The sequence below is a fragment of the Pyxicephalus adspersus genome, chromosome 5, assembly GCF_032062135.1.
Source record: "Pyxicephalus adspersus chromosome 5, UCB_Pads_2.0, whole genome shotgun sequence".
Classification (NCBI taxonomy): domain Eukaryota; kingdom Metazoa; phylum Chordata; class Amphibia; order Anura; family Pyxicephalidae; genus Pyxicephalus; species Pyxicephalus adspersus.
The window spans coordinates 125,962,639-125,977,121 of record NC_092862.1 but is presented as its reverse complement, the minus strand read 5'-3'; the positions used below and the strand labels follow the sequence as shown (position 1 = coordinate 125,977,121).

Genomic DNA, 14,483 nt, shown 5'->3' with positions numbered 1-14,483 from the left:
CCAACCAATTGGAGTAACTTTAAAAAGGACTGCAATAGGCATAAACAAATACATCCTTTCTTGTAAAATGACAGACAAGAAGCACATCATTTGAGCTAAATAGTTTCTTACAGCAGCATGGATGTTGTAGTCGGGACCCTGGATATCCACTGGGCCCTAAACACTTGGCCAGATTGCATTGTGTGTAAACAGGTTCTACGAAAAACGTGCTTTTAAGAAAGGGGTTTGCATTTGAGATACTCCTGTCTTGTTTTAGCTATTATGCACATTAATTTGTATGGCGGGAAAAAAGTGATATTATTTAATGATCCACCATGCTGGATCTCCTAAACAACTAACTGTAATTGTTGGCAATAAGGAGTATGTATATGCTGGGTAGTATGTGGCAGTATGTGACAGTATGTTTATGCTGGGAATGACCACCAACAATCGTTTCTGGCAACAGTAACTGCATGTCTATATGGAGTACTCTGTGTACTGTACTTAGTTGTATTTTGTTTTTAGCGCCATACTTTCTCTGACAACTGCTTTTCCACTGCCCATTGAGACTACTTTGCGCTGTAGAAGAAAGAAGTTTTAGCAAATCAGAAAAGACAGGTTGCAGTTGCAAGAGAAACTATAACTAACTGTTGGTGTTGTTTTTTTTTTTTTTTTTTAAATGCTGGTTTCCTGGATGTCATGCTGATCTAATGTTTTTCTCAAGACTCAAAACAAAATGCAGATCTGGAATTCAGGCTTTGCAATATGCATGAGTGTTACAGGTCAGTGAGTCTGATTTATTAAAGCTCTCCAATGCTGGAGAAGATAGACTATCATGGGAGAACCTGTGTGATCCAGGCAAACCTGAAATGAATCTGGTCCAGGATTGAAAACATTTGCCAACTAATAGCAAATGATTTTTCAGAAATATTTTCCAGAATCGCTGGATCACTTGTTTTCCCTGCTGTGGAATTTAGGCTGTGCACTTACCATTGTAAATTATCACCTTGCAAGGCATAGCTTACTTAGTTTAAATGTAAATCTTCTGACAGTTCATTTTGCAAAGAAATCTGAAAAACAGCATTTTGCCTTGCACGTGATTGGTAGTTGAAGTCAGAAGAGTTTCATCTCATTTACAAAGTTAAGTTAAATATTTTCTTCAAGGGGGTAATAAATATTGCTATGTGAACAGCAAATAATCCTTTAGCAAATTAAACCCAAAGTGCGGACATGAAAAAAAAACAGGCGTCTACTCTTCTTATGATGTGAAATAGTGGATAAGTGGGAAACCAGATAAACAATATTTTCTTGATATCATTAGGTTATCTGCCATAATCCCAATTATCAGCCTGAATGCATTTCATTCTGCCTCCACCTGTTCCAACAGGTAAAGTAAATCAGTTGGGAACGCTACTGACAACCATCAGCCAGTGGGATCGCTCCCTACTTTTCTGGCAATCCAAACAATCGCCCTTTTTCAAATGACCAAATAGTTTTATTGTGTAGGGTTAGGAGACTAATAAAGGAGGCATACCTTGACAAGGTATGGCAAGTAAACAATAAACATAATATACTTGTATGTTTAAAACTTACATGATTTATATAAAGGCTTTTTCGCTTTTCTCTCACTGAAAAGATACAAGAACATTAGTTTGGCACTGGCAGAGTCATACACAAATAAAACAACATCTGTGTAATTATAAGGGGAGTAAACATGCAGAAAGAACAGACAATTCCTAGATGCTACTGTATTTGGGACCAAACCTAAAACATCATCTGCTGCATTCAGTAGCTAAATTGTCAATCTACCCAATAACTCACACATTTGGATCTAAAATCTCTGGAAGTTCCCCCACAATATGACCCCTTCATTACCCACATCTGGAGTACCTGAATAGTTACTCAAAAATTACCTGTAACCTAAACAGCAGTTTAGGGTGGGCCTGACTAATTATGCTTTATGTATTGCAAGAACATTTTATCTTTCTCGAGATTAGAAATGGGTTTGAACCCCAACCAGATTTTAATTGCAGTCTGCATTTCTGTTGGGGAAACTACCTTTTCCCATTTCCAAGAAAAATTAAATATAAAATGTTGGAGGTTAGACCTAATTTTTTAAAGGGGACACTTGTTCTAGAAGGAAAAAACAGGGTGCCCCCGCACTTTGAAATATTTTTTCTCATTTACTTTTGTGTTTTTAGGACAGAGCAAGTAAACCTTCTACGTGAATGGGACACAGACAGGACCAAATAAAAAGAAGTTTTAGCCCTTCCTTGATCCATTCTCAACTAAAAAAATAAAAGTTCCAGCTACACATGCATACCTAATTCTACAAAACACAGGAGGGGTATTTTGGAATATCGATCAGCTATGGCTTGGCTAGAGCTGTCCTTCAGGCACAAATATCATCTGGAATGGCAGTGTTTCTTAAACAGGGTTCTATGGAATGCTAGGCATTGTTAGGGGTTCCTTGGGCAATGAGCAACTTGTGTCCCTTATACCAGTTTATTAGACTTTTTGGCTATCTGTAATAATGTACTGTATCCTTCCCCCAGTAATAAAAGAGGTATTCTTCCCATTGACCATCACACTAATATACTGTGAGCTGTGGATATAGTAATAATAGTTGAGGTTCCCTGAACACCTTAAAATTTTTTCAAGGGTTCCTCCATGTTATGAGAACAGCTGAATTACACTATTCCTCCAATCTCCAGTTTAATCCTTTTCCCTGAAATTTTACTTTTTTCACAAGTAGTACACTAGGCATAATGGATAAAAATAACAAAATATTGTACCATCTGTTTGGGATTTGCTGAGGAATATTGTGCTTGCCCGAGGATGATCAGAAGGGTTAAATTCCATATTCATATCTAGAAATGAAAACAAATATAAGAGAGTCATTAAATCTGTTTGTAGTTCAAGCAGGAGAGCAATGTAAGTATTGTTTATTCAAGCAGACAAGAGCAATTTATAGACAATTTGCCATCCACAGACAAAAAGCAATTTACATTGCTAAAGAAATTTTATTTCTGCATATAAAGAAGCAAATAGAAAACACAATCAAGGAAAAAAAAACAAATATACAGAAAAAATAAGAGACTCAACAAGCCTTCCAAGGCACCATCATTTACCATCTAATTTACAAAGATTTCTAAAGTTGCCCGAGTAGAGCTACTTACAAACATAAAATGATGTGTTGAAAATCAAGCATTCAAGCATATGCAGCAGTGGTACCACTGATGTCGTTCATTATTCTGTCCTGTTGGGTTGATGAACGACTGATTGGGAAGACAGCTGCGTTTCCCTTTGTAGGGGAGCACAGAGGGATGGGGCTCGCTTGTCCTCCCACCTTCGCTTTTTATAGACAGAACAGGATTGTGTGTACAGTGCTTATTCGTCCATATCAGATCATTTCCAGTGACAATCATCTGCTGTCTATTGGATGTCTGTACAGGGATTAAATTTATCTATAGACAGTCACAGATATTAGATATTTAGACAAATTACAGAAAGTGCCAGCTGTGGGTAATTGGAAGAAAAGTAACTGTTCAAGCTAGATGACTTTGGTTGCTAATCCCTATAGTCATATAGGTCAGAAATAATGTCTCTTCTTCTCCATCAGCTAAAAAAATCACCCAATACACCCAATTCTTGAAAATCAGAGCGTCCTCTAGTGCAGGGGTCCCCAACCCCTGCGAGAGCACGGAGGCCTTCGTTGCCCAACCTGAGGTTCATGTGCGACCAACTCCCCTGTATGTATCGCAGGCTAAGGGCGGTGAGTGTGTCTCTGGACACAACCCGCCCACTCTCCCATTGCAGGGGCACACCTGGGCGGGTTCTGGTATCATGATGTCACTTTGGGGGAAGTTTCTTCCCCTTTAAATGACACACCGCTCCCTGTGCATGTCCGTAAGTTTCGTGGTCCAAAAAAGTTGGGGACCACTGCTTCCAATTTTTCCTGTTCAAACTCAACTATTAAAAAAAGAATCTGTTTGCTAAAGGCAGCTGTTTTTTTTTTTATCATACACTGTTATAGAAGGCATCCAGTGTTGCTGATTTTTAGAAGAACAGTCATCATCAGAGCTTGTTCACATCAACTGGATTTGATGATTTGTGAAAGCTTGCTTAGTCGCTTTGGCCCAATACCTAACTGCCCCAACAGCCCCCTGCTCCAGCTTTTAGAAATCATTCCTCTCCGTCTTTATGCATCAAAAGAAAGAAATGTTACCATGGCAATCAGATTGGTCCTTTCATTTCCTTATATACTATGAAACTGGTCAATGGAACCCAACTGGCTGCTAAGCAGAAAAATGTATTTTCGGATGAAGCTTATTTACCATCCATAAATGCTACATATAATTTAGATTCTTCTTTGTACATTTGGATTTATAAGCAGAAAACATGTTGAACCCAGCAGTATAGGGTCCACATAATAATGATTTTAGCTTATTTAATATTCAAGTTAAACAGAACATGTACGTATGACAACAATGAAAATATGACCTTATCTGATCCAGCGCTGGGTACCACCATCTTCTTTCTGTTTTTCCTCCTCTGGATGAACTTTGGTTATATTGATTGCCCTTACCATACATCATCCCAACCCTTGCTAGAGAAGCCAGGAACCTTCTGTGGCTGGGAAACCCAGAGCAATCAGCCAGATAAGATGCATTATTGCAGAAGGGATACAGCATGTCCAAATCTGCAATCATGACTTGCCTGATCATACAAACCTAAAAGTGGAGTTTTTACTTACTTTATTAAAGAAAAAGTCTAAAAAGAGTTACTACACTAGCCAGCGACAATAGGGGAATAACCAACAAGGGGCATATCTATATGTAATGCTGGATTAGAATTCCCTTGCAACAGAAGATTGCAGGATGGGTTAGAAAATAGTGGGAAAGAGGTTACAATTTGCTATGAAATCAGCTTTAAAGTAAGTTTAGATCCAAAACCTTCTGGTCTGAAAGAGTGATGTGGGGTCAATAAGCAGCAATTAAAACCTCATTAGGGCAGGGGTGGACATAGGGAGGTGCAAAGTGTTCTGCTACATGAGGCCCCCGAACCTTCCGAACCAAGTCAGCATGGCAAGGGGCCCCGCAGTCAGTTCTGCACAGGGGCCACAGTTGGCTACCACCACTGTACCAGGGTTTCTAATCCTTCCCTAATCTAAGAATAAAAGTCTAAATTAAATGTCGCTCTAAATATAAAGCCCTTTCCATGAACCAACTTTATTATGTCTATTAGCCAGTTGGGTTCCACTGACCATTTTTCTAGTACATTACAAAAAGAATAGAGCACTCAATTGGGAACATAACCATTCTTGTATGGGTTGGATTTATCTGTCACAAATCAACTGAGCATTAGCTTTGAAATCCCCAAATTGTATTGAAAACCAAAACTTTGTTTTGGTGTTAAAATGTTATGGGAATGTTGAAAATGTATGCCGCTGGGGCTTGGGCACCAGGACATATTGAGAGATGAGAGGATTTACAGCTTTTGTTGTTTGTGCACATGTGTACATGTTTAGATGATGGAGAAGCCCAGAGATCAGCTATAAAGGTATTACTTACAAATATATCAATTCCAAGGTGTCAGAAGATATATAATACAGTTATATTTCATACACACCTCAGATGATTGTCCCACGAGATGAGTGTGTGTACAGTGGTCCACAATTGGGAACAACTGCTCTCTTACCTCCCCACAGAAGAGTGCTGCAACGCTTATTCATTCATCATGAAAGATCATTTCCAGTGATAGTGACGTGATGTTTTTTGGATAACAGTACTGAGCTTTAGAAATGGGTGGATAATAAAAAAGTATGAGGAAACCAATTTATTCTTCTTATTCTTTCCTCTGATTTATCAATCACTCCAATAACAGAACTTGGAACATTTTGTAATCCTCATTGTGCACTGCAGGAAGAAGCAGGTCCGGGCTGACTCATTGCTCTGTACTGGAGTAAGTATGATCAATATTACAGTGTAGAAGTACACTGACTGACATCTGATACACAAACCATTTCTTCAATGGTTATAACTGAAAAAATACTTTTTTTCAATACTATGGCTAAACTAAACCGGATAAACGCTTTGCAATGTTCCAAGAAAAAATTTACATTCACACACAGTAATAAACTCATACTGACTGGTGCTAATTGTTTTCCGGGCATTCATTGTGTGTGCAGCTAGATGCCCTCCTGGCTTGATCTGTATTGTTGTTAATCTACAAATCACTATGTTTACCACAATAAGAAAAACAGATGAGAGAGCTTGTAAAAATGTGACAGGTTAAAAAGAAAACATGGCAGTAGTAACTAACTATACATGCTCATTAAGATACTGAAAATTTTTATCATATCATTATTATTTATTGTGTACCACCTAACTTTTGCAGATAGGGAAGGACCCTTTTTAGCTCAGAGTATGTGGGGCAAATGGCTACCGCTTCCTTGTCTCCATTTTTAACACACACATCAAACATGAATATGCAAAGAAGACCATTTTATTCACAGCTACATTTCTTTAATATTAGCTATTTAAAATGAAAAGTGGAATGATTTGGACGCTGATTGCTTTAATGCAGGACAACACATAGGTGTGTGTATTCGCCCCAAAAATAGGGACAACTGAAGAACAGAATAAAAGCACAACACAAAATTTTGCTTTTTCTTGAGCCCCGTAGGGATGTTAGATAGATTGTCACTGGAAATGATCTTCCTTGATCGTTGCAGCAAGACGCACTCTTTTGTGCTTTCCCCCATTGGAGTGAACAACAGTCTTTCATGGTCAATCGTACATATATCCACCATGGTCGATTGATGAATGATGTTGGGGAACTGCTGTATACATGCCAGGTATTGACAAGCAAGAATGTTCACCTTGGGTGAGAATCATATGATGTGTGTTCATAGCTTGTTTCAGAGAGTCTTGATTTGATAACTATTGAGGCTATTTTTGTTTTACAGCTGATAACCTCAGTTATTTCAAGCCTATCAAGCTGCCCACATAGAAAATAACAAAAGAACAATTGCCAATCAGCATTTATTTTAAAAACACAAGAAATGAACAAAAAAAAAAACCAAACACGTAGTAATTAGCCATTTCACGAAAAAATACATCATGTATGGGACTGGTGTCAGACTCAATGCAAACCTGTGTGTTACTGCTGATTCCTCTGCAACACGCCTTTTGTTGCAAAGCACCCTATAAATTCTATTTCTAGGTTGAAATGTTTTCAATGCATTACACTGACAATGCACACTGCAGTCAACCTTGGAATTAAATCCTTAAAGTGTATTTTTTTAGTTTACAAAACTGTCAGTTTACTTTTGCTGCCTGTGTAGTATTGGTAACATTTTCACCTTCTGTCACCAGAAATGCAACATGAAGTTAGGGGAAAGTGAAAGGAACACTATCAATGTCCCCATTAGAGGATCAGAACAAACAAAATAGAGAAAAGGGATGTAGAATCCCTTGATGTTGTGGGAAGTTGCAACTAGGATGGTTGAAAGATGGTATATGAAACTCATTTTTTACTTTAGCACAGCTGAAGTGCCTGATGAACAGCATTAGATAGTTAGAAGGTCACTTATGGATTCACCTGTTGCCTGGATTTGCTTTTCCACAATCTGCACAGTTACGTTCCCCTTCATGATGCTGACAGCTCAGTAAATCACATCTTTCCTTTAAAAGATCTTTTACACGGTTAGACCTAAGAAAGTAAATCATGTGATCACTGTGCCAACTACGACAAAAAGACCACATGTAGTCTAGGGGTTTCAATTTAGTTAAAAAAAATAAATGAGTTTCATTTGAAAGATGGGCCTTGTTAGAAACATGAAGTCTGAAAATGCCAGTTGTTTGTCTGTCTTTGGTCTCAAATCCTGCAATGTCAGCCTTGATGCCAGCATTTTTCAGAAGTAGATCACTAGTGGCAACCCCCATGGACTGGATTGCTTTAGGTTGAAAATCTCTATTAATATGATTTTAGTGGCACCTCTGGATAGACTTGGAGACACTGACTAAATTGCTTTTTTATTGGAGCAATAGGTGAGGTGTAATTATAGCAAAAAAAACCCATACCCACTTCGTAAAATACTGTAAAATATAAAATCGTCAGCAGAGAGTGCACAAGCTGTAAACATTGCCTTGCCTGGGGCTATAATTCATATCCTTACCTTAAATAAAATCAATGGTGTTGTGTAAATGATTTTAAATTGTATCAAATAAGTGAAAGTTGTGCAAATATCTAACTCTGCAAACCAGATCTACTTTAGGTTTCATCTAAAAATCTTCTTGCTAAGAATGTAATGTATATTGGGTTTGTTATCCATTTATTGACCAGAAGTTTTGGATGCTTACATGTCCAAACCAAATGAAGCAGCATTAGAATATATAAGATAACCTGATACTAAATCTAAAACTTATTGGGTTGACTAAATATACTTTTAAAAACATTTAGGATCATCTTTTTATTTTTATAGTAACTCCTTCAACCACCAGCCAAAAGCAAATGTTTCTATTGTGTACTTTGGTAACTGTCTTCAGTGTTCAACCCAGAAATGTTTTTAAGTAGGGTGGGAAGAAGTTGTAGGTGGGTGGTGGCCACTGTATTATAACCCAACCCATCAGTTACCACCCGGGTGGATATTGAAAAGTGTCGGGTGCTGCACCCTGGTAAAAAAAAACTGGGGAGAACACTGGTCGTGAAAGCCAATATTTGCCAGTACAACTATTCAAATTTACCTCTTTCCAATTCCCTAAAATTATTAACATACTTATTTGCCCACCATATTTACTCTATTCAGGCATTTTGCCATGTGTAGCAATGATCAGAACAAAATTAATAGAAGAAAGGTAGTTTATACATAACACCAGGTGATCACTATCCCACAGCCATGGAAGGCAAGCACTTTACATACTGAATGGGGTAACATGGACCTGGTGCATAGTTTTCCCCAGCGCGTTTTTGGGGGGGCGGGCCGCCCACCTGCTGTGATTATTACACCCGGTACATTTTTAGCAGCTCTGAACGGACACAGGAGAGGCTGCTTTGCTCGCTCTGTTCTCCCCTGATATGAGCTGATTGCTGATTAGAGCCGGGTGGAGCGAGAAGAGCACAGCACAGCTATGAAGAGATCCGGACACAGGCTGTCCTAGATTGTATAAACAATGTCTCCGCCCAGTGGGCGTGTGTAATGACATCATCAGAGCAGTGTGTGTATAAATGCTGCATGTCACATTCCTCAGCCTTACAGCTCTCTGTGTATCAACCTTCATATCCCCTAAATTGTATGTCATAATGACTTCTAATTTTCAGGGTGCACAGGGAACACCTATAGTTAGCATCATTCACAATTTCAGCACCCCAGCTTTACAAATTTCATGATATGGGGATCAGAATTGTAAAATCTTGTGAAGTATGCAGTATGAAGGGTTGCAGTTTTAAAAGCAAATGTGCCTTGGAGTCCTAAATTAAAAATGCAATTTGGAGACCCACGGGGCCACTTACATAGAAAGGAGCATTGGGGAAGGGCTGCTAAATGTATACTTATCTCTCACAAATCTGTACCTGTCATACTATGTTACCCCATCTGCTTCTCTTCTTTTAACCCCAATGTCCCTAGAATGGTGGGGTGTACAAAGCCGAAAATGTAGGTGTAGTGGGGGGGGGGGCACCTTTCGATAATCGCCCCACACTAAAATTTCATTATTATGGCAAACACACTGCCCTGTTACACATACTGTCCATATAATGTGTGGGGAATATCTGTGGATAACACCCCCTAAAGTTTTATCACAATGGCAGCATTAGAACTCTGCCCATCAAAACAAAATTGGGGATTAGGTACTATTAAGGTACAGTCATGTGTAACAGGGCAGCGTGTTTTGATGGGCAGATTTTAAGTAATGATGCCATAGAGATGAGAGTTTGGGGGTTGTTAGCCACAAGTGTCCCCCACTTGCACCTATGAGTCTGTTTATCTGCACCTCTCTGTTCTAGAGATTTTAGGGTTCAAGGTAGGGAAGTGGAGAGTTTAATGGGCAGAGGTTTTTATGTTCTAATGATGCCATGCTAATGAAATTTTAGGGGTTCATACATCTGTTCCCCACTTGCACCTACATTTTCAGTTTCCTGCACCTCCCCATTCCAGATAAATTGGGATTCAAAGAAGAGAAGCAGAAAGGCCAGCATAGTATTACAATTATAGTGTTATTTAGTGAAAGGTAGGTAAAATATTTAGGGGGCCCCACCCCAATGCTTCTTGCTATGTAAGTGGCCCCAGGGGTCCTTAATTTGCATTTTCAATTTGGGGTTCTAGGTGCACTTTTTATAAAACAACAACCCAAATGTTCAATTTCCATAAGTTTTTAAACTCATTACCCCATATTTTGAATTTCTTGAAATTAAAAAAAGAAATGTTGTTAATTAGTAGCTATGAGAGTCCCATGTACCCTAAAAATTTTAGGTAATTACAACCAACAATTTAGCAGATTGAACACAATGAGTTGTTAGGCTGCAGAATCTGACAAGCAGACTTTACACACACAGCTATCACAGTGCGGGTGGAGAAATTCCACAGGAAGTTTTTGTTTTTGGCAGTGATGAGAGGAGGGCACTGGCTGTCCTGCCCCAATCTGCAATCACATGCATAATGCTCTTTGTGTTACCTAGGTATAGCGCTAGGAGGTGACATCTGAAGGTAGGCTGAATTCACACTGGCAGTAAGGTTGCATTTGCTGCGTTAACCCCTCACTTCCCTCTCGCGAGGAACCAATGCTGCTTGAAAAACTGCTAGGCCTGAATAGCCCAGCACTTACTGCCGGTTACCAATCCCAGGTGCCTAGCAGTTATCAGCGGTTACCAATCCTAGGTGCCTAGCAGTTATCAGCGGTTACCAATCCCAGGTGCCTAGCAGTTGCCAAGTAGTCACTCAGGAGGGGCATTTTTTTTACTGCTAATGTGAACTAAACCTAATTTGTTAAGCCACATTGATCACAATATTACACTAATACAAGAAATTACACTATTAAAACATGGATCTCCAAGGAGTTGTATTAAAATACACTGCACTGGACTGTTAGGGCATAATACAAAACAAAAATAAATGGAAAATTGTACATTCGAACAAGCCAGGCATTAGAAAGTTGGAACAAAATATAGGGGGTAGGTAGAACACTGACACAATAGCAGGGGTTACTGGATACCAATGGCATATTTGGAGCTCCAAATTTGCTGGGTCTAGCCCTGCCCACTTTTTACCACCTGGCTACAGTTTACCCTCCACCCGGCTGAAAAAAGTTTCTGTGATCCTAATCAGCCAGTACAGACTGCTTAAATATATATATATATATATATATATATATATATATATATATATACACACATATACATACACATACACACACACACACATATTTTATGGGCAGACGTATGGAGGTGCAAAGTATGCTGGTGCACCAGACCTTCCTCAGCCAACAGATGCCCCCAAGTCAGTTTCGCACAGGGACACACTGTTGGCTACATCCACTACTGAATATATTATATATTACATTTTTACTTTCATGCATTTTATACATTTTTTTAAAACAGGATTCCTTTTTGGATCATATTTGTTATACCATAAGCAACTATAAGGGTTTGTTTCCATTATAGGGGTGCACACACACATACAATTCTATGCGTGTTCCAATGCCCTGCATTTGGAATCCTATTTAATTCAATGGGCCACTGAATACAGCACATCACACATGATTGTAGTGCATGCTGAATTTTTTAAAGCTCACTGCAATGTTGCTAAATTGCATTTGGATTGCCTTAAATATAGAGTCAATGCAGCACACTAGTGTAAATGAGCCCCACAAAGTTATGTTATATAAACAGGGTTAAGAAGCTTCTGTGGCAGTCTTTCCTACGGCACCATAGAAAGGACAATGTTTAGTTCCAAGCAAAATATTCCTACAGCGTGCAGTTTGTAGGATGAATAATTCAGCACGTATTCACTCGCACATCGCTTTCATCTATCTGCCTGACAAGACAGACGGATTCATTGTTTGACAATTCGGGTTTGATATCCGTCCAAACATATTGTTTGCAGTTGTGTGAGCTGCCTGCAGATGAAAGATTACACAGATTAGCTTGGACGGCCTAAATGCTGCCCCTACTGCATGCCTGGAGGTTTCTCTTTGCAGCATCAGGGTCCACTGTTCTACACGAGCTACATGGAATTTGCACAACCTCTTTGTACTACTGCAGATTTTGCCTTGCCACTCCTTGGGCTTTAACTTTTAACCAATATAACCAATATAAGCAATATGTCCAGAATAATTCTTTGTTTTGGACAACAGGGAGGATGGTTACGACCACTGTTGGCTTTTTACTGCTGTATGAGTCTACATGATAGAAAATTACCTGCACTTGCCGTCTTACTGAGGTTTTACTAGAAAAGAAGCACAGGTAATCCTCCAACAACATTAAAAGAAAAAAAAAAGTTTTCTTTAATAAACCACTTAATGGTTAATATTCTCCCCAGCCCCTTTTAGCTTTGCACCCTCCTTGACAATACAGGGCACTGGAACGTTTGGACATAATGCAAAGACAATGGAACATACTAAGAGATTGGGCATTAGAAAGCTGTAACAAAGTACATAGGTACAGTTAGGTCCATAAATATTTGGACAGATACAACTGTTTTCAAATTTTGGTTCTGTACCAAACTGTAGATTTTGCCACTCCTAATATTGTAGCAATTTCTCAGGTGGGTTTTTTCTGTTTTTGCAGCTTACGGATGGCTTGTTTCACCTGCATGGAGAGCTCCTTTGACCGCATGTCTTCCACATACAAGCACCCCCCCCAAATCAACCCCAGGCCTTTTATCTGCTTAATTGATAATAACTTAACAAAGGAATTGCCCACACCAGCCTATAAAATAGCCTTTGAGTCAATTGTCCAATTACTTTTCAGCCCCTAAAATGAAATGATTGTGTTAAAAAAAGGCTTTAGTTCCTCGCATTTTTATGCAATCTTTTGTTCAACCCACTGAATTAAAGCTGAAAGTATGCAGTTCAACTGCATCTGAGTTGTTTCATTTAAAATTAATTATGGTAATGTACAGAACCAAAACTAGAAAAAAAAGTTGTCTGTCTAAATATTTATGGACCTAACTGTATATCTCCCCCTCCTAATGGGTCTGATATATTAAATCTCTCCAAGGCTGCAGAGAATACACTTTCATCAGTGAAGCTGGGTGATTCAGCAAACCTGGAATGGATCAGTTCCAGAATTGAAGACATTTGCTAACAAGGAAAATCCATTCCAGGTTTGCTGGATGACCCAGCTTCACTGATGAAAATGTATTCTATCCAGCCTTGGAGAGCTTTAAATAAATCAGGGCCATTGTGTGATACTTACCCCACCTCCTAGATTGTGAGCTCTTCTGGGCACGGTCCTCTCCTTCTCCTGTGTCACTGATTATACTTGTCTGTCACTTGCAACCCCTATTTAATGTATAGCTCTGCGTAATATGTTGGTGCTATACAAATACTGTCTATTATTATTAATAATAATAATAATAATAATAATAATAATAATAATATGAATAGGTGATGGTAGAAAGTTGGCAGAATTAAAGGGATTACTGGATACTTTTGGTAACAACAAGCAACACTAAAATGTGTCACTGTGTTGCCCTGCCTATTTTGACCATCTGCATTTTTTATCGACAAAAATAAAGTCTGGAATTCCACTTTTGTAATAGACAATATTCCCTCAAACATTGATATTGATAATGTCCAGGCTTAGTGACAGTCATGGCTTCCTCTGCAGTGTTGTTAGTATTATCACAGGAAGATAGTTACTGGATAGATCACTAGCTGAAAAAAATAAGCCTGAAAAGAAGAAAATTAATGGTGCCACCACATTTAAAAACTGCTAAGCTACAATGTACCGTATTTCATCTTTGTTTTATGATTTAGTTCCTCTTCCTCTTTTATCAGAATAGAGTGAAAGTGAAGGTGAATGCAAAGCATTATTGAGGACAGACCTCCCTCTCACCTCCTCCTCTTTTTATGAAAGTCACAGCAGGAGGTGTAAGAAGGAATTCAGCTCCTTGCAACAAACCGCTGAGCTTGACATGTAAAACACACTGCTGCTGCATTCCCTTGGGCCAGGCAGCACCATACAGCAAGGTACAAAAACCATACACTACAATCTTATTATTAGGTTAGACAAAAATAAAAAATAAAATGATCAATGCTGTTGTATTCAACTTCTAATCACTTTTAATAATAAAAATAAAAATCAATATTTTTATTAGATATAATGGTAAAAATGGTCATATTACAAAGTGAAAAGCCAACAAGTGGAAGGTGCATTGAATATGTGTAATTGCTCGCAAGCATCAATCGTAATTAACATCATAATACAGATCAAAAATATCATCGGGAGAGAAAATCACATTGTCTATGAAGAGTTCATACCATAAAAAAGTTATATAAATA

The 14,483-nt window shown here is 38.6% G+C and overlaps 1 protein-coding gene across 1 annotated transcript in view; it reads right to left on the bottom strand.

The window, feature by feature from the left end:
* The window catches only part of CCNY (cyclin Y), an 82,733-nt gene that overhangs the window by 16,585 nt on the left and 51,665 nt on the right, over nt 1-14,483 (bottom strand). Inside the window, exons 2-3 of the mRNA XM_072412638.1 lie at nt 2,775-2,849; nt 1,573-1,607 (exon numbers count right to left, since the gene is read on the bottom strand). Of these exons, the coding sequence (XP_072268739.1) occupies nt 1,573-1,607; nt 2,775-2,849 (110 nt within the window). The remainder of the gene's footprint in view (nt 1-1,572; nt 1,608-2,774; nt 2,850-14,483) is intronic.